This window comes from Lutjanus erythropterus, chromosome 7, assembly GCF_056507025.1.
Source record: "Lutjanus erythropterus isolate fLutEry1 chromosome 7, fLutEry1.hap2, whole genome shotgun sequence".
Lineage (NCBI taxonomy): Eukaryota > Metazoa > Chordata > Actinopteri > Lutjaniformes > Lutjanidae > Lutjanus > Lutjanus erythropterus.
The window spans coordinates 38,114,720-38,136,260 of NC_139323.1; the positions used below are offsets into that span (position 1 = coordinate 38,114,720).

At 40.1% G+C, this 21,541-nt stretch overlaps 1 protein-coding gene across 2 annotated transcripts in view; it reads right to left on the reverse strand.

Annotated features, from left to right (window-relative positions):
• lrp8 (low density lipoprotein receptor-related protein 8, apolipoprotein e receptor) overlaps positions 1 to 21,541 on the reverse strand; it is a 246,160-nt gene that overhangs the window by 81,973 nt on the left and 142,646 nt on the right. For both annotated transcript variants that reach the window (XM_084723705.1, XM_084723704.1), the window contains exon 4: positions 14,450 to 14,578. In XM_084723705.1, the coding sequence (XP_084579831.1) occupies positions 14,450 to 14,578 (129 nt within the window). The remainder of the gene's footprint in view (positions 1 to 14,449; positions 14,579 to 21,541) is intronic.

Here is a 21,541-nt window from a genome sequence, read left to right on the forward strand (position 1 = left end):
AAATTTATTTGATTTAACCTTTATTTAGACAGGTTATCTCATTAAAACAGTTGTAAAATTAAGTCCAAACTTCTCAATTATAACATTTTACACACAGAATAAAATCCCTCCCCACTTCGCTCTTCTCTCAAAATCTGTCCCAACAGCCTGCAGCCTGTCAGTCTGTCACCAGGGCATTTAACACTCTGTTTGTGTCTTGGAGGAAGGACATGTGACATCCTTTCTGTTATGTTGGTTTCTTTGATACTACCATAATGCATACTGTAGTATTTCACTGTAAACTGTGTGCAATTCACATACTACTAGTTTCATACTATAATTTTGGACATACAAATAACGCTAACGCTAGTAAAAATACTTAGTAATCTACAGTAACAACTTATCTGACTAGTTATTTAATCACCTGAATGTATCAATGAACTTGTTGTCTTGTCGACTTGTTGTCCATGCAGTGTTAAGTTAAACTTCTAAAGCAGGCACTAGCTGCAGGCGTGCTACTGTTATCTGCAGCTGCAGGAGACTGGGCTTTCAGGCTAAAGATACACTCACAGCTCTTAGATATATTTGTGTTTGGTTAGACATGTTGTTCTGGCTTCTGACATTACAAATATTGCAGTGAGTGTTCCATATTTGAGACTGCTTTCGGCATGTTCTGGCTCTGACTCCTCTTTCTCTATACTCAAAGTTACTCTTTAACCCTTATCTCAGGTACTGAAATTTGAGATTTCTGTAATAATGATGTAATTCAGTCGGTACCCTTAAAAGTACCAAGATCAGTACCCAACCCTAGTGTTTAAGGCCAACTGTCATCCAAATCAGGCTCAATTAACTTCACACTACATAAAACCATAGCACACAACTGCATTACTATGAACAATGAACTGATGAAACTAAATAAAACACCGGCACAGCATTTAAACTTCGGGATCCTGGAGACTTTGTATTCACCTCTGCTTGTTAGATTGTCTTTGCTCAGAGTAAAAACATGTCAAACTGAGTGTGAAAAGCCAGTGAAAACAAGACCTGAGTGTAGTGTGGCAGCAGAGCCTGGGGAATCCAAGTGAAATGGCAGCTTAGATGAAGAGAAAAATGGCACAAAATTCACTGAGACACTGAAAGTCTCAGAGTAACCTGATTGGTATACACCAGGGACAGACTTTCTTTTAACCACCTTCATGATGAGTGGGGACCACGGGGATTGCACACTGACGCACACACATGCATGCACGTGCATATACATGCATGCACGCAGCCCAACAGGGACAGTATTCTGAATAGAACATGATATTTCAATGGCTCAATCACTACGCCATCTACCAGCAGCTTAGACTTGAATATTAACTGCTTCAGCAGCAATCATGGTAGATTGAATGTGTGTGTGTGTGTGTGTGTGTGTGTGTGTCTGCAACTGGTGTGTAATGAATGTCCTTGAGTGTCTTTACATACATGCAGATGTATGTGTTGACAGAAGTGCATTGAGGAAGCCAGGGGTTAAAAATATTTAATATTTCATTAGATTTCTGTCATTTAATAGTAAATAAGTCATGACCATCACTTTATCCTTGTGGCTTCACACACACACACACACACACACACACACACACACACACACACACACACACACACACACACCCTTTTTTTAATCACAACCCTCCACCCCTCCCATACACACACACACAAATACATGGACACACACACTCTACATGCCTGGAAAATAATTGCATTCCCTCCGTTAATTGTTAAATCTATGAATACATTAAAAATAGGTCATTGTGATTAAGTGCGATGATTACATCGCCACAATAAACATGTAATCCTGTTTTTTACCATGGGTGCTGTATGATAATGACATAATTACCATTTTAGACGGCCTCATCATGATAGAGTTATTGTTTTTCATGTTGATCACCCTCCACAGCTAAAACCATGTTTCTTTCTCCACTGTGAGGCTGGATTCTGCTCCTCAAGGTATTTTAGATTGCGTCTAATCACACTGACATTTTCAACCTAAAGAGATGTGTACCATTCTTGTTGCTAAATTTGCCAGATTGATCGATGCAGACACCCAGAATCATGATATAACAACTGTCTTGTTATTGATTTGAAAACTGCTGCTCCAAAGACAGGATGTGTGTTGACACTAAATGGGAGGAAAATTTTAAAAGGTAAGACAACAAAGCCAAGTACAGAGAGGAGGAAAAAGACGAGGGTGTGGAAGCAAACAGCAGAAAAACATGGGAGTTCCTCTGAGATAGACTCTGAGCTGTCACAAAAACATAAAACATACAATGGGTACAGTTGCTTTGTGTGGTGAAAAAAAAAAAAAAAAACACATTCCAGTGCTCACATCTAATTTTCAAACTGCAGAAATTTACTTTGTGTTCAGACTCAGCACAATTTAAAAAAAATTCGGGGATCAGTATTTCCTGGTTGAAATTTCCAACTTTACTTTGCTCAACAAACATGGCTGACCACGACAAACTGGTGTTTCTTGAGGCTTCTGCCAAGGGAACTTGAATGAATTAAAAAGATTTGAATTTTAGTGGTATAAATATGCATTACTTGTATCTGTGTGCACGTCTACCTTCATCGGTAGCTAATCTGTAATTCAGTAAATGTATATTTCCTAATGTTTACACATTTTAATGGTGTTTTATTCCTGAGTAACCGTTGTGCAGAGAGGATGACTTTCAGAACATGTTTACGCTAAGCAGCAACCCAATAATGCTGGAAATATACTTGCTTTTAACTACACGTTCACATACGCACCCCTACGCATCCCTACGCATCCCTACGCATCCCTACGCATCCCTACGCTTCATGGCTGCCTCGCGTATCCTGCGTCCATTTCGAGCGATGGTTGTGCGCGTCCTCAGAAATTAACACTATGCATACGCAAACGCAAACGCATGGTTAAACAGCAAGTATATCTCCAGCCTAACAGTACTGATACATTCAGACAGAAATTTAAATGCAAAAAATGTTTTTCTCACTGAACGTATTTATTGTAATTAAATACAGGGAAATATACATTATACTGCCCTTTAGCTGATGGTTTAAACTCTAATGGAAAGTTCTGTTAATAAAATAATTGTTGTAGTAAACAAACTCACTGCACAGCCAGTATGAGGGCTCATGTGCTGGTTAGTCGCAGGAACATTTCAGGTAAAAAACATCCACATAAACCACCGCTCACTGAGTTGACTTTACTGTGAATTTATTTGGAGTGAACAGCATGGTTTCTTGGGGTTTGCTCACCCTGAATTTACAGTAAGAGTTACTTCAGTGTGCAGAAGTTTATTTTAAAATAATTGTTGTTTCTGTTTAAATCACCAGGTGGTCACATTTTAATGGTAAGTGCAGTAAATTGGCGAGTCCATTAGCTTTACTAGAGAGTAGCTCATTGTTAATAGCCAATTACCACCTACTGGAGTTAGTACAGTAACAAGCAGCTAATAGCCATTAAGGCCACAAAAAAGAGAGAAAGACGGCATGTGTTTTACATCTTTTCAAAGAAGATACAGGAAAAAATGTGTGTAGAAATACACTGTGGAAAAAGGCTTTGATAATGAAGAGGGGTGGGTCATCAGCTGTCCATAGGTTTCTGGCAAAGCCAGCAGCAACGTTAAAAGAACCTTCACCTCTCACTTTTTAAAATCCTGTTGCATCCCTCTTAGATTGGAGCAAAGTTGTGGTTTCACCTTGGTAAATTTTCAGACAAACAGGCTTCCCTGTCAACTCCATGTGATTCTAAAATAGTGTGTGTGTGTTTGCGTGTGTGTGCAGTGGAAAGGATGGGGTTGGCAGCGAAAGAAGAATGAGTAACATTCTTAAAGCTTTCACTGGAAGAAAACGGTCCGCCCGAGTCTGAAGCGAGTGCAAACGCCTCTGGGTGCGCGGTGGAGCCTGCTTGTGTGCTGGCGCTCCATTACATTACACCTACACACGCAGCGAGAGCAGTCAAAAGATTATAAATGAAGGAGAATGTAATGGGAAGAGAAACTCTGAGACAAGAGGCTACCACTCTCTGTCTCTGCAGTCACCTCCTCTCGTGGAAATGTGGGTGAAGCGAGATAAAAGAGGGTAAAACCACCGCATACACACACATGCACTCATGCTGTATTTTTTTTATGTGGGTGGACTCTTCTTCATCCTCTTCGATCTGTTATCAAATAATAGAACATTTAAGGTTACAGCAAGCTGGACTAAAGAAGTTCTATACTGCATGTTTGTAAATGTCTGGGGGAGGTTTACATGTTTTTGTGTGTGTGTGTTCATGTGAGTACAGTTTCGATCTCACCATGATCACTTAAGATGTTTTTAAGATGATGTGGAAAGCGCTTGAGCTTACAGATAAACTTGCATCTTCACATACACAATGCTTGAGATGTTTTGACACTTTACACACTCCTCTCCTTTCAACGCTCTACCAGAGTAACACACATGCAACACACACACACATTGTCTCCCTCTCCTGCAGCCCTCTTTGCCCTGCTATAAAACACCAACTAACGTATCCCTGGTGGGCATCGATCCGGCAACAGCTCGCTGTAATGTAACGCAGCAGTGCAGGCCGATGTGAAAAGAGCAACAGGCGCCGAGGGCCCGCAGGAGCCTCTCTGACTGCTGTCGCTCTCTCTGACGGACCGTCTCTCTGTTTGGTTATTGCCTCTTTCTGTAGTAGCCAGCGTCTTTGGATCAAACTGCAGACATTGGAAAGTAAATAATAAATTCCAACTGCAGTGGACATATAGAGGGACAAAACCCTGACAGATGGCCAGTGTTTTAAATGTCTATGATAGACTGAAAGACCATCACATTCATACATACAGTACTGCAGATCCAGTTTCCATGATTAATAACAGTTCTGATACTACTTGGTACCACGTTTTTTATTTTGGTTGATTCATTAAAGGAGAAATCTGTAATATATTCACTGTGGTAAGTCATTAAATGACCATGAATTGTCATCAAATATCAACATGTTAAGTTAAAGTACTTGCTTCTCTAAAGCCACAGTGTCCTTTGAAATTCCTATTCTGGCTTGTCACTTGTGTTATTGTTTGCCCATTTCATGTTAATTAGAGTTCAAATTAATGCTGAATGTTCACCGCATGAGTAAGTGTTTGTTTATGAGTCATAAATTGTTAATAATCTTCTAGAAGTAGATGTTTTCAATGGTTAAATTAAGCAAAATGTTAGCAGAGTTTGGCATTTAATATACAGTCTAAGGCGCCAACTTCCTACTCAGACTGCAGACTAATTTTTGGACTCACACACTTACACACTGCTCCTTTAAAAGGTGTTGAAAACTCAGCCTGAGATACAGTGATGGGAAGTACAAATATTTTACTATTGTACTTAAGTGGAATTTTCAGGTGTCTGTACTTTACCTGAATTTAACTTTTACTCCCTATATTTTAACACAACTACTTTCTACTTCTTGTATATATATTTAGTTTTAATACATCTGAGTGGGATTAGTGATTATTTTTGTTGTGCATCATTGCCTTCCCAGCCAATTTCAATCGAAACGGATGGAACAATAACACACAGAAATGACAATCCCTTGGTGTATCCATCAGTGCATGTCGCGAATGACAGATGTAAGAAGATGAAAGCGACGTGGGAGTTGAAACACGATAAAACAGGGAGGGAGACTCGACTGTGGGGGAAATGTGAGGTTCAGTTAGCTTCACACAGAGACAGCCAGTCGAATTTTTCTTCACGGGGCTACTTTTTACTTTTATACTTTGAGTATCTTTAAGCGCCTGTGAGTTTTCACTTTTGAGTATGAAAACATAAATCTGCAGTTTCACATTTATCTGTACTTCCTGGAGGCAGGAATGTGTGTACTTTTGCCAGTTCTGCCTATTTGTGAGCTAAATTCATTAAACAACGTACTGTCAAAGGAACAAAAACTACAACACCGTAGTTTATTAAGGATTTTAAATGGTTGTTGTTCATCATTCATACCCATAAGACAGACGGTTGGGAGCTACAGTACGTAGGTGTCAGTGGATCAAATAAAAGTAACTCCATCATATATATTAGTGTGCTATTCACATTGACACAATTACAGTACTTTTATAGCTCTCTAAGGATCAGAAATAGCCTGCCTGACTGTGATACAGTTAAGCTGCTGCTAGCGGAGGGTTTCCACACAGAGATGACAGCACCAGAGGTGAGCGAGAGGATGCAGTGAGCGGGAAACAAAGAGAGAAGAAAAACTACGAGGATAAAAGGACAAAAACACAGAGAAAGAGAGTTTCAGTGAGGAAAAAAAATCACTTTCTTTTCCCCCAGGTTGTAATGAAACAAACAAGACGCATTTAATTAATATATGTGGGAATTCATTCCCTCGCTTGTGAACAATTTAATTAACTCAACCTCTTAATTCCAATGCTGACACACACTTTTTTTTGTTTCTGTTAACGGGCAATTGTGATGCATTGAGAGGTAAGGGGAAAATCGCCTAATCCTATGACTGTCTGTTCTCATTTAAGTGTGCGTGATCTTATTAGGTTTGTGGAAACGTAAAACCTCTCTGGCGATCAACCTTAAGCAAGCTGGATCATTCCTGCGGTCGCTGAATCAGCAGCTCAAAAGTCCAATTTGTTGAAATTAAAAGTTGATTGCTGAGCAGGTAAGGAACATTTTCCAATTATGCAAAAAAAAAAAAAGGGCAAAATTAGCATTCAGCAAACAAAAGGGAAGCCATCCGTCATGTAAGCACCCTCTTTACTCAAACATAAAAAATTATGTTTTACCTACACACACAACCCAAAGCATGCATACACAGAGCCAGGAGCGGACCAAGCACTTAAATGAATGTGATTTCACATTAACATAAATTAAAGTCTCATAAACTTTCTTCAGAGGCCTCTTCTAAATGTAATAAAGAGCCTCTCTTCCTGGATCCATGTATTATTCAACATTTGGATATGCTCAATTAGCAGGCCTAATTAACGTTAGCTGTACTTCAATTGTAGCTGCCGCAGGAGGGAGGGACAGAGGGAGGGCAAAGGAGATCAGAGATGGAGGAAGAGGGCGGAGGGATGGATTTGAAGGGGGCGAAGCAGGTTTTAAAGAGGGAGTGTATTATCTAGGGGTTAAATTATAAAATAAATGCGTATTTGTGGGAGGTAAAGTACTGCAGACTTTCTAAACTGCAGAATAAACATAACAGTTTAAATACTGCTCATGAAAAAGTTCATCACCGTTACAAACTGCTGATTGTTTTGAGCACACTCGTGACTGAAAGCCGTCTGTGGCCACATGCATCATGTTTTCAGGTCACCCCATTCACAAATGACCTCTCGGACTCAAAGATGAACTGATTCAATGTTCAAAGTCACAGTGGCCACGCCAGACACATTTTTGGCCATAACTCAGGATTGTAAATGCTAATTCTGACAAACTTACACACAAATATCTACTAAGATAAAGGTCAAAGATCAACTTCGCTGTGACTTAATAATCTTCAGCTCACTATCAGTCCTCTGTGCACTTAATACTCAAACCTCTTGAATGTTCCAGAGGTTAGAACTAAAAGGCATGGAGAGGCTGCCTTTGTGTTTGCTTGCAGTTAGAACTTTTATTTTATTTTATCTGTGTTATCCTTGCTTTTTTAAATGTTTTTATTTTCTGCTTTCTTGTCCAGTACTTTGTGTAGTATTTTATGTATGAACTGCACTACATGAGTAAAGTCATTATTATTATTGCAGTAGGTGCTTCACTGTCTGTTTCCCTGCACTCCTCTGGTTTAGCTCGGGACACACAAGCTCTAAAAAACTTCTCAATATATGTGCATTTTTATTTTTTGAATCAATTACTGCTGTGGTATTTCCACAGACTTTTTGGAGATGAGTGTGTCTGCCTGTTACTGATAACCCTGAATGGTGGCGAGTGTTGCAGAAACGTTGGCATTACCAGAGAGACGGTCTGGCAGAGCAATTCATACAGTATTCTTCTCCCAGCTGCTATCAGACGGCTTTGTCACATAGCTGTGCTTTGTTATCTCTGTGCATACAATGCCGAATTGTTATTTCTGTGTCTGTGACATCAAGAATAAATATATTTTCCAAGAATAATGTAACAGCAGCAGTATGATTAGGTTGTACGCTACCAAAACTGAGTGTTGGTCTGATAAATCTTTCTACCTTGTGTTTAAATAAATATGCAGAGGGACAGGAGAGGAAGAAGGCAGACTGACACACTGAAATATCATCTTTTCTTATAACATGGTGATCATTCTTTTTCTCAAACATTTGAATTACTCTCCTCCTTCAGTGTGAAAGTAAATGTGAGGATTTTTAGAATGACTATAGTGTAATATAGTCTGAAATGTAGCAGTGTAAGTTTTTTACAATTATGGAAATCAGCCTTGTTTTAAAATCTGATTTTCAATTAGTTAAATTAATTTTAAAGTCTGCTGCTTTGACTATGATGCAGCCACCTCTGTCTGTCTGCAGTCACCAATCTGTGGTCTCACCCAGTGTCCTGCCTACAACACTATCTGATTGGTAACAGCAGAGCAACGCTCAGGGCTGCTGTGTCACAGAGAGGCAGGCAGTAGTCAGTCTGACTCACCGGATGAACTCAGCTGTGTGCATTTTCAAAATCCCCCACAACCTCGAGCAAGCAACCTATACACTCAAAATGACAAATTAGCACCAGGGTCGCTGATAGTATGAACGTAAACGAACTAGAAGCTGTTGCTTTTTCTTTTGTGGTGATTTAGACATTTTAATTCCAGGGCTCTCCTCCCGACATGCAAATATTCCACCAAAACAAGCTCCTCCCAACAATATTTTGCAGAGGCACTATCACAGCACCCTGGGCTTAGCACCATCCAAGATGACTGTGATTGGTTTAAAGAAATACAAACAAGCCAGAGTGTTTTTTTCCCTCTGCAGCGGTATGATCATCTGGACTGGTATAGTTTTATCTTAATTAAACATATGCTGAAAGGCATTTCAACAAAGTTTTGTGTTGGAGTTTGTGTTATTCTACATTTTGACGCCAAGATTTTCTTTTTTACTGCAAATGTGTATCAGCTCCCAGTATCAATTATTCATTTCCTCATCTGTATCAGTCACGATAAAAGCATCAGTTGACCCCTGGTGAACCCAGATAACACTGGTCATGTTCCATGACTTTAGATCAACTTAATATTCATCGCCACCACCTTCAGCTTTAAATGATAGATCAAAAGCTGATCTCTGCGGGTTATTATAATAGCACACCTCCCATGATAACCACATACATACACTCAAAAGTATCAGGCAGGGAATCAATTATCATCGAGATCCCTATGAAATATTTCACAGCTATATTAACCATTTTATTTTCCACTGTGATAAGGTATAGAGGCTCACACTGATGAAAGGCAACAGAAAACCCTGACTGTCCTCTGAGTCAATACGCAGAAATTAAAAGAGAATAAAAAGGTCTAGGGCACCTGTGATGGGCAGGGAAGAGAAGAGAGAAGACACTCTTGTTTTTAGACAGTTTATACTGTACATCAGAGACACGGAGATGGTGTATGAACAACGCAACGGCAGCTCAGGTTACATGACTAAATCAACAGCGGCTGTTGTTTTCATTAGGATGTGGCCGCAAAACTCCCAGCAGCCCGTGCTCTAACAACATACCGTGCAGACAGAATGAAGATGAATGAACGTTTGGAGAGACACAGTCAGAGAAACGAGGACCAACAGCCGAGGGACGAGACAAACTGGAGCGACATTGTTTCCATCCACATGGTGAGAAAAATTTAAACGCAACTTTTGAACAAAATTGAGACAAATTGTGCATTTCATGTGTTTGCATCAGCTGGGTTGATGCAAATGTTGTAAATAAGCTTCCTGAATATCACAACCATTTAACAAAACTTGAATCTTTCAAGAGCAGTTTATTATCAGACAGGCTGCTGATGTTCCACAGCTGAAAGGTTGATCATACTCTGTGAATTTCTGGCAAAAAACGTACAACTCTTGACATGTTGCAGAACGTGCCAATCATTGTGCATTATTTATTTCTATTTCTTGTGCTATCTGTTTGATTCAGATCCTAAAGTGTTTCTGACATATGGAGAACTCAATTTAAAGCGTCCCTCTTACAGAATGCTCACTCTAAATTCAAAGTAATTGCTCTGAGCCTGTAAAAAATGTGGATCAAATATAATAATAAAATATAAATATAATAGTGAAAGAAAAACAGACGAAGTGAAGGAGAGATGACTTGATCTGAGAGAAAAACTTCTGAAAAAGAGGAGACAGACATTGAGTTTAACACCACAATGTTGAAGATGACAAACACCTCATCTCACTCTTCCCTTACAAGCATGTAGGAGAAACTGCAGTGGCCACGAAAAACGTGAAAGTCACCATCTAGAGCCAGTGTTTGGTTTGTGCTTCCTGGGCTGCTCTAGAAACATTTCAGCCTCTGTGGAAGAGGATCCATGCTCTCTGTAGATAAAAACAGCTGATTCTAAGACAACAAAAACACACCAATGTACCGGTGTGCTGATTATAGACTAATGAAAACATACTTATGAATATTATATTCAATGTCTGTCATATTCTACCAATAAATCCCCGTAAATCTGGCTGTGCGATGTAGTTACGATATATATTGTTTATTATGGCTTATTATTTATCTTCTACTGATTTTAGGGATATGATGCATTTGAAGATACTAGAAATTGTATCACAATAAACAGAAAATACCAATGCACACACTGGCCCTTTCTGACGAAGAGTTCAAAGGGTTAAAGTACATGTGGGTGTTTTCTTTTGAAGGTATCTGCGGTTAGATTACCACGCTGCCCCCAGGGTATTCAAAGTGATGCGATTGCACAACTTGAAATTAAAATTAATTAAAAAATGTGATATTATTTTATCTAAATCGCCTCTGGAATCAGTAAAGTTCATTAAAAATGGAAGTCTCACTTACTATTTTACACATCTTTGGTTGCACACATGAGGGACACACAGAGAATGTAACAGCATCCAGAAGCAATCTTACAGTGTGTATGTTCAGCTCTGTGTGTGTGTGTGTGTGTGTGTGTGTGTGTGTGTGTGTGTGTGTGTGTGCGTGTGTGTGTGTGCGTGTGTGTCCTTAATTACACATGCATGTGCACGTTCTTTCAGTATGCATACATGCATTTTGTGCATCACTTTCAGCATCAGAATGTATGAGTGTCATGGTGCCTGAGGGATGATGGCAACATATGGAAAAAAACACATACACACAGAACCTTGTAGCCGTGAAGTTCTATTCTTGTGAGGACTCTCTCCTGCTACATTCACTCTCTCCCTTATGTTGCAAGAGTGACAAAAGCTGCCCAGGGTGACTTCACCTTCACTTCACAGAAGTGTAATTACTCAGAAGGTCTGAGAGTCATACTTGTTCTCATGAAGACGCCGCATACAGATGTTTATACAGGAATTCCGAAAATGTCTGTACACATAAATTGGTTTCTTTTCCCATCTAACAGAACACAGGTTTAGTGATGGGAAAAATGTCACATGCAATCTATATTCTTCCAAAAAATGCTGTGTGTGCATGTGCGTGTTTGAGTGTGTGTGTGTGTGTGTGTTGCAGGCTTAAAATCAATATCGCTGTAGGCCAGATGTTTATGATGAAAATCAATGCCCTTTTTACAGCTTTGATGCCAGCTGTGATGTAGGCTACATAATGTGATGTATGCTACTATACAAAAGTGTGAGTGTGTTGTAAATGGAGCAGTGTGTGTGTGTGTGTGTGTGTGTGTGTGTGTGTGTGTGTGTGTGTGTGTGTGTGTGCGCGCGCATCCGTGGTTTGTTCTCTAGGTTTTGTATGAAGCAGGCTAAGATTTGTGTTTGAGTATTTGATATTACATCCCATCTAACAGAAAGATTGAAACCAAGAAAAAAAAAGTGCAATTTGGTCAAAATATATTGTTTATCTGGAAAGGATAACTGCATTTTATGACTTAAATTTGTGTCAACTTATTTTGGTTTTTCTTTAGTCGTGTCTTAAGTGCTATTCTCACTGGACTAGTAATACCTAGGGACCTCTGGTAATTTGTTATAATTGCATTTTTTTTTTATCTCAATCCTGTCTGAACCTGCAATGTCTGTAATTTGTAAAGTAAAAATTCCTCACATATTTAATCAAAAACAAAGGTCTTGTGATAATATTCGTCCAGTGCTAATTGATTTTATTTGATTGTGGTTCATAATATGTTGCAGAAGTCGACAGCTGTGCTATGAGATCGGCTATACTGGCATTTAAAAAAATGGTGATGACACGGAAGGTTAGCTGCAAATGTGTATTTATGCTTGCACAGAGCAGATGGGGGTTTCTGGCACAACTTTACGTGCTTCCAAGGTGCATTGAGTTGGGGAAAAAGGACTCAGAAAGGTCAAACTCCAGTAGCACAATTTTATTTTTACATCACCTGCTTCACCAGGGTCTTGAGGTGAAGTTGTGCCAGAAATCCCTACCTGCTTCTACGGTACTTTGTGATTCTAAGACACGCTCACCCTAGAAGAGCAACACCAGACCAACATCATCCAGTCTCTCATGGAAAGCAATGACGACATCCATGCTGTCAGTGGCTTCGACAGAAGTTTTAAGGACCAGCTCACTTTTTAAACAAGATGTCAGTTATGAAACCACAGATCACCCCTGGAAATTTTTCACACCCAAAGTTACTTGGCAGTAAATGCCATGGAATTATTTTGTCTAAATTTATCAGAAAACTGAATAATCCCACAATGCCTACATATTCTCAAACCACCTTCTTTTGGTAAGGACAATCAAGAATTCATGAACGCTCCTTTGCACTGATGCCCGTCACCTCTGACCCTGATGAGCAAAAATATGTTTGTATGAAAATAAAGTTGCTCAGGATACTACAAGGGTTGTTGGACTGTGCCCACACGTGCTTGTAAAACATGCAGAAAGTGGGCAAAACAACTCTAAAATATAATTTTAATGTGACTGCTTAAGAACAGACGCTCTGCCTCTGAAGCGTTGATGTTGTGCAAAGCCTTGACATCACATCCTGGGAACCGATGTCAGTAAATTTGAATAAAATACAGGCTTATCCCTGCATGAAACACAGGCATGGGGGCAGACCCTGGTAATACTAGTCCTGTGCGAATAGGGTTGTTGTCTGACAGTAAAGCAAAGACTGTGGCTCTAAATGTTGGTACATGGCAGGGATAACAGTGGTTTTAAAGGGGATGACAGGAGCATATAACCAACCCCTACACGCCCACACATGACTCATTTATGCAGGATTATTCCTAAGCACAAACCATTTTTACCGTGGGTGCACCACGTGTCACCACGCCCTCTGCACACTGTGCATGACGCACTGAGCATTATAGTCTGTACCAACAGAAACAAAGCTCTACTGTTTGTTCTGGATCTTCAACACTGTGTTTGCTTCAGTGTCAGTACGATTTTTGAATGTCAGGCCATCTATGCAAACATTAGACAACAGCGGTGTATAGGACACACCTTTAAAGATGGCCTAACTCTGCTAGTCTGCAGAGTGACCTGCTTTTCCCCACTTCCAGCTCATCGAGCAACAGCCAAGAACAAGACGAGAGGAAGAGGAGGAGGAAAAAGAGATCATGTTTGACATCTCTAGACACATCACACAGAGGTATATATAAATAAATGAGGAGATGAACGATTTTTTTCTTTTTTGGTAGCTATCACACTGAGTTAAAAATACTCCCAACTGCACTTTGGACCAGATTTTGACTGAATCTTAAAATGTGACGACAACCCAGGTGACAGACTAGAAAGCAAACGTGCATGCATTTAAAGTATTCTTTTAGATTTTACATGTTACTGGAACAACAGGTGCCTAAATACTGCATTTCTATAAATGTTATCACTTGGGACTTGAAGGTTTTCTGGTTTTTTTTCCTCTCTTCTCTTTGGTTCTCACCACCTGCTTAACAATTTTCCATCATCTATTTTTTATTATGATTGTTTCTCTGCTCAGTCATATTCAGTTGAGCACGTCCCAATCCCGCAGATCAAACTATCTGTATTGTGTATTCATCAAAGAAAGGACATTCAGGAAACAAATAGCAGCAAATGAACACTCTGTTCTGAACACTGGATTCCCTGATGATTATCAAACCTACTGCAAAACATATTTGCCACTTCTGATGCCAACAGCCAGTAGAAACAGGGAAACAGTTCACTCATGTCAGATTATTTTAGGGTAAATAAGTCCTTCAAATATAAGAAAGTCTGTCATAAGCATCTGATCAAGTTGCACTGCGCAGCATGTGTAGATTATTTCCTTTAAGGCTTTTTTTCTTCTCAGACAGAAGAAACTTAAGTTGAGCTCAATTGAAACTCAAAGTAGATACTGTTTGTTTTTTCCTTCCCCCCCTCCATCCCACATTTCCACCACCCACCACAAACCTACCTGCAGCGCACTGCTCCTCATCCGCCCCGTTCTCACAGTCCCGCTCGCCGTCGCATCGCCATGACAACGAAACACATTTGCTGGCAGCCCCTCCGCAATCAAACTTCTCTGGTGGACAGGTCTGCCGGCCTGTTGTGAGGGGGTGGAGGTGAAAAACAGCAGGAGAAGGAGAACGAAAATGGACAGCCGATGAGAAAGTTAGGGGGAAATGGATGGAGGAGAAGAAGGGAAGCAAAGAGGGGATCAAGGATGAAGACAGGCAGCGTAAAATGAGAGAAGAAATAGGGAGGAGGCAAAAGATAGAGAGAGAAGGGACAGCCAGTCAATGAAACAGTTTGATAACTTAGTTATCTTGTTGCTCAAATCGATTCGCCCTGAAAGGCCTGCAATTAAACGAGACACACAGTGACAAAGGAACAAAGAAGCAGGGACACTGTCAGGCAGATACAAAGGAGGAAAACACACTCACACACACAAACAGTACACAAAGCCCCAAAAAACATGAAACAGACAGGAAAAAAGAATCAAATCCAGACATCAAAGTATGGATATAACAAAAATCTGTTTCATAATTACATTCTTGATGATTAGTATTATTTTAAATTTTAATCATTGAAATAACAGCAGTTTAAAAACTCATGATTTATACTGTCCAGCATCAACCAAAGCTGGCATCAGTTTCTCAGATGCAGGCACAGCAACGTGGGTTTGTTTTATGTCAGTGGAAACATTGCAAAGGACATGATGTCATTTCAGATCTTTCAGAGGTTTTCAGTGTAAAATTATTGAAATGATTTCAATGTGAGTATCAGTACTCTTTGAAAGTTTTCAGCATATTTTAACAATAACGCGATAATACTGATATGACAATTTTCTTCTCTACATGAAACAAAAAGGCACTTGTCAGTATATAAAGAGCCCGCTGAATGTGCTCCATATTATGTTTATTGTTTTTATTATGTATATGTTTATTTTGGCTATAGATTAATCTACCAATAATTAGTATATTCATTTTGATTCATTTATCAATTTGAAAAACATAAAGGTCCATAAGTGTCAAAAAATAGTGTCAAATGCACTTCTTAAAAGCTCAGATGGACAACTTCACATGACCCTGAACGCAGCACAAAGGTTTTCAGATGACTGCATTGACATAAAACTGTGAAAATCATGAAAATCAGATTGAAATGATTGACGATTTCTGATTGATGACAGATGATTTCTGCTGTGGTGATGTCAGACGTTTTTCATAATCTATAGTTGTCAAAAAATGAAAGTCGCAACTACAATGATCCCAAGCCACTTGATGCCATGCACATACTCTGCATTTAAATAATTAAATTGATGTCATAAACATGCAATGACTACTCCACTAATGGCTTGAACAAACAACTACCAGTCGACTTGGAAGCTCTTTAGTCAAAAGCCGCCCAAATCAGAATAGAGTCTGTATATATACAGAACAGTGTTGTGTTTCCTCTCTTAGGTGAAGCCTTATTGAATAAAGACTTGTTTTTGAGTGTGCATCGATGTAAGTGACTGAAGTGAGAAAGCACACATTACAGTTTGTCAAACACGCACGCACACACACACACACACACACACACACACACACACACACACACACACACACACACACGCTGTGTGAGAGTGAGAAAGTGGTCCCTCTTGGTAAAAGCCCATTACAGTAGAGAAGGCCATTGTTCCTACATGTGTAACCCGTGGGGTTAGAACGGGGAGGAAAAATACAGCCATCCAATACATCAAATTTACACTGAGTCCCTGCAGCAAATCCCTGTCCCTTCTTCCTGCAAGCCACTACACTCCCCTCATGGCTCCCTCTTCAATCTCTCACACACATACACACACACACACACACACACACTCTAACACCATAGGGACTCGAGTCCCAGATTACATTACAGCGCTGTGTCAAACTCAACTCTATCAATTATACATATTTGACCACCAGAATGCATCTTGGCAGCCAGCCTGTGAGAGTGTTTGTGTGCGCGTTGCAGCCACAGATCAATAGTACCTATGGGATTTGACCATTTCGGTCTTATTCTCGATTTTATTCATTTCATATTTCTTTCTTTTCATTTTTATTTTTAACGGTGCTGAATAAATTGCTGCCATTCAGGCGCAGCCCCTCATGGCGGGACGCTGGGAGCCTTGCCGGTAATGATTGCCAGGATTTTCTCCAACTGCGCCGTCTACGTTGCCAGGTTCCACACTATTCAAAAAGTGGCTACTTGCATTTTATTTTTCTATGGAGCTGGACGGGTTTAGGGGGTTGGAGCCCCATCCCTGTCAATATTCCCTCTGAATATCAGGCTCTTGTGTGAGCATCTTTGCAATGTCTCTCGACTAAATTAGGTTTCCTCTGGCCTTTAAAGAATAAATGATTCCTGCACATCCCATTTAAGAGAGTGAAGGAGCGAGCACCGTATCAGCACAGTCTGATGCAGCTCTTTTGGGTAAAGTGATGGTGTGAATATGAATATTAATAGAAGATGTCTGCAAGAGTGCCAATGTGCGGAAGGAGGCCAGGGAATTGTCTGACGTACGGTTCAATCAAATGAAATGTGTGTCAGTGTGTACTGTACTATATACAGTACACAACACTGGACTCACATTTCGCATTATTTACCTATACTAAGTGTGCGAATTTGTGTTTGTGAGGGTCAGCAGAGTCCAAGGGCTACTGTTAGAGGCTTTCTCAGTCTAATATGAACTCAAGCGCAGAAATACCCCCCCCCCCCCCCCCCGCCCTCCAGGGGTTCAATCCACTAAGTGTCTGATTGACAGCTGGGTTAAAAGGATGTAATTTGTCTGACTGTCCATTTCGGGCCCTGGGAGTTGAGAGGGGTGGAGTCATGGATCATCTGCCAATCAAATGACTGAGTACAGACGAGCTATAACAACAGAGAGCTCCATTTCCATTGATTATGACAAAATCAATTAGATGATTTTCATCTAAACAAAAAAGACAAGTCCAATTTCATATTATGATGTGTTTAAGTATTAATTTGTGCCTGCTCAGTTGCTCTCCATTGGCCTTTCATATAATACAATACCTTTTCAGCCCATGCATTCAAACCATCTATAAAAGGCTTTTTCTGTTTGCTGCCTCAGTCAGCCAGATTACTGCTGATCAGTCACAGTGAAAATTGGCATGTGCAAACTATGAGATGTGTTTCACATTGCCTGCAGAGGCAAGAGCAGTTTGTTTGGAAGAAATGCAAGTGGTAGCACATGAAGGTAATTAGCATGATCAACCACCAGGTCTGCACAGACAAAGAAAAACATGCCAAATAAAGACAGACAATCTAATACTTCTGCACATCCAGATCACATAAACTCACTGAACCATTGCATTTAAACAGCACTGGAATAGAAATGTAGCCCCATAGTGTATTGAAAATTTGAGATTGGACCAATCTTTCAGTATCAGGGTCTGATACTAACGTATGTCTTTCATCGGATATTGGACTCACATCACCAGTCTACGTTATGATCAAAATTCCACAACCCCACGTCTTCTATTGGTGAATTGAGAGATGAATAGCGCTTTTCACACCTACTACTCATTAGCATATAATACAAGGGAAACGCAGTGCAAGTTGGCTTGAAAATACAGCTGGAGTGAAGAAATGTATTAACCACTTCACTCGTGCTGTAACAATAAACCAGCACAGATATAACAATACAACTACCAGCATAAGCCACCATAAATGTATTATGAACAAACGCATTAGAAACACTGACAAAAGTAACATTTGCCTTTGGAACATAAAATAGCACACTTAAACTCTCAGTAATGCATCATGGGAAATGAGGACAGTCTCAACACTATCTGCAGCACATGTGAACACCACAATCCTACAGCACCCCAAAAATGGTTGGAGTACACCATCACACACATTACATTACACAAACTAAACAACGTTTCTAGATGTAAAAAACTCTGACTGCATGTGCATCATCATCAACTGACACGGAACTTTTCACCACAAACTTAAGTTCAGTTTCAGCGTCATGTAATCCTCCAAAAGAAATCTGGTACCTGATTAGTATTGGTATCAGCAGATATCCAGCTTGAGGTATCAGAATCTGATCAGAAATTTAAAAAGCGGATCATGCATCTCTTCTGAGAAGAAAGAACCATCACAAGTATGTTTGTGGAAATGCCACAAGCCTCAATCCTGCAGCGCCCCACAATGGTCTGAGACTGCTATTACACAAGCTACATTACACAAACTGAACAAGCTTTCCAGATGGTGAAAACTCTGCATTAGTATCAACAGACAGAACTTTTCACCACTAAACTGAAGTTCAGTTTCATCCTTGTAAAATCTGATTATTATTAAATAATAACAAAGAAGAAGAAAAAAGAGCGCTGGTATTGAATCAGTATTGGTATTGGCAGATATCCAACTTAAGGTTTCAGAATCAAATTGGAACTGAAAAAAATGAACATCTTCATTGAAAACCAAAGAAAAGGAAGAACCATCAGTAGTATTTTTGTTTTTAATCAAGGTTGTTGCTGTCTGACTTTGACAATCCAGGTGGCGATGGTGCTGATAATGAAGTTGTAGTCAAGGCACTTTTCTTAGACTTTTGAAAGTCAGTGCTTGGATTTGCCCTCTCTCTTTGTCCCCCTCTGAGTAAATGCTGACAGGTGTATCCAGCATCAGAGCAGGCACTGTGGAGCATTGATGGACTTGCATTATTGACAGTCAGCCAGGGACATGGCTGTGCCTGCAGAGATATTGCAGACTCTGATCATATTCCAGGCCAAGAGCAATATCGACTGTAACCTTCACCACACACACAAAAAAACAACAACTCTTTTTTCAAAACATATAGATACAACAATATACTGTGAACATGATGATGGTGCAACTTTGTACGCATCAATATTGTAAACTGAAACACATGTTCATGCAGGCAGACCCATGAACACACACACCACCTACACTTGTGTAGGCACACTCAAACACACATACTGTACATAAATAGCAGAACTACTTACAACTATAAATCCTATTCTCAGCTGCCAGTCACAAGCGTTTAACTGAATTCACTATTCTTTAGAGTTTATATTGAATGAATATTTCATGGGCTATAAAACTCCTGAGGCACAGAGACGAACACTGGGCTGTTAGCAGCCAGATAGCTTGCTTACTGCCAAGGCCTACAGTGAATAACAGCTGAGGAACCGATGCTAGCCATGCTCCAGTGGAGCTGCTTGGTTGGCGAGCAATAAGACATGGTGGTTGTTGGACAGGGCAGATCCCAGGTGGGTGTATGCATTATTGAATGAGTGTGAAACAGGGTCAAAACAAGCGTGTGTGGTCAGTGAATGTATCCAGGTTACATAGAGGTAAAGCAAACAGACAAACAAACGCAATTGGCCGGATGACGAGGTCAGACCTTTTCGCTCAACTTCCATTTCTGTGGCATATACAGGCATGTGATCCTCAATAGATTCAGTGGCCTTTTAATTCTGCTCTAACTTACTCATATATTTATTTCACACAGTAGTTGCCCTAGGTTAGCATTGATTTCCTTGTCAGTGCGTGAGGCTGTTTTCTCAGTATGACACTGCTTTAGACAGTGACAGGGGATAAGATGGGAGTTTTAGTTCTGTTATATGGGGCAAGTTTTTATCTACCTAGAAAATCTTAAGTAAACTGCATTACTACTGGTAATATAATGTGGGTAGAAATACTGAGATGTTTGTAGTTGAGGACTTGTTCAACTTAACATTGAGCGGACTATACCTGTGAAGATAAAGTACAAAGTAAATGTAGTGAGATTTTATGATTTTATTGGATTTTATTTTGAGAAAAAGCAATTTTTCTAAAATTATTGTAGGCAATTTGGACATTGTGCAGTGGGTTCTAAACAGGTTATGCTGGACCTGGGGTCAGAAATCTCATTTAGCTCAGAAGAAACATTGCAGTCTTTTAATTCACACAAGTTCACAACCAGAAGTGGTGCAGACTTGTTATTCTCCTCACACGGCCTGCCTAAGTGTCTATTATGAGCGGGATATGGGGTGGACCGAGCAAGGCGCTGTATGCTAATGAACTTTTGATTAACTACCTTCTTAATTTCCCTTCACAAGGAGGGAGGGGATTGGAGCATTGTGGTGTGGTACCACGTCCACTCTCCAGCTGCCTGCCTAGCATCAAAGCTAGCCTCCCCGGTGATTGATTCAGACGGCTCGTAGACCCACAGGCTAATGCTAAGATAATTTATTTATTATGAGGTGTGTGTGTATGGGGCTGGGAGGCAATATAAGTCATCCTTAAGTCGCAGTGAGACAGCGCGTCAAAACAAAGGCACATGGGAGGAGCGTATGTGATAATATGACACATGTTGAATGAGAAGTTATGGGAGCTTATGGATGATTTACCCTGCACGGCCATCAGGGATCACAGGATGAATTTAAAACGCTTTAAGGTACACTGAATTTCCCCGCAGTCCAGACAGCACAGTGCTGATTGATGAAGTACCATGCTTTGACATCTTTTTATGCAAACATCTGAGAAACATGGTCTCATCACATCAGTAGAATATTATCAATGCCCAAATACTCTGCACCACTGTGAATATCAATTGGCTCCACTTGCACTCACTAGCTTCATAAAAAAAAAGCAAAGGGACTTTCTTTTTGGTAATGTGTCAGATATCTTAGTATAAGAAGCAGGGGTGTGTATCTCACTGACTGAGACCGATTTGATTCAAATCTCGATACGTGTTCGATATATCTTAGAAATGTTTACATAGCCAACGATTCAGCTTGATACAATTCAGCTCTGTCACAATGTGATTCGATATGATGCAATACAAGACAACACATGACGTCTCTGTGGGTCAGATTCGTGGCTCTGTACTCAGCTGTCCGACACGTTTTGCATAAATGATTTGCAGCAGCGTTTCTCATCTTTCTTATAAAACCCAAAATTATTCTACACTTCCGCGTTATGAAAGTTTGGTGGTGCGACACAGTACAATATCACTTCTGTCGCTGTTTTGAGTAAATGAAGAGGAGACACAGGAGAGGGAGGGGGGAGCACT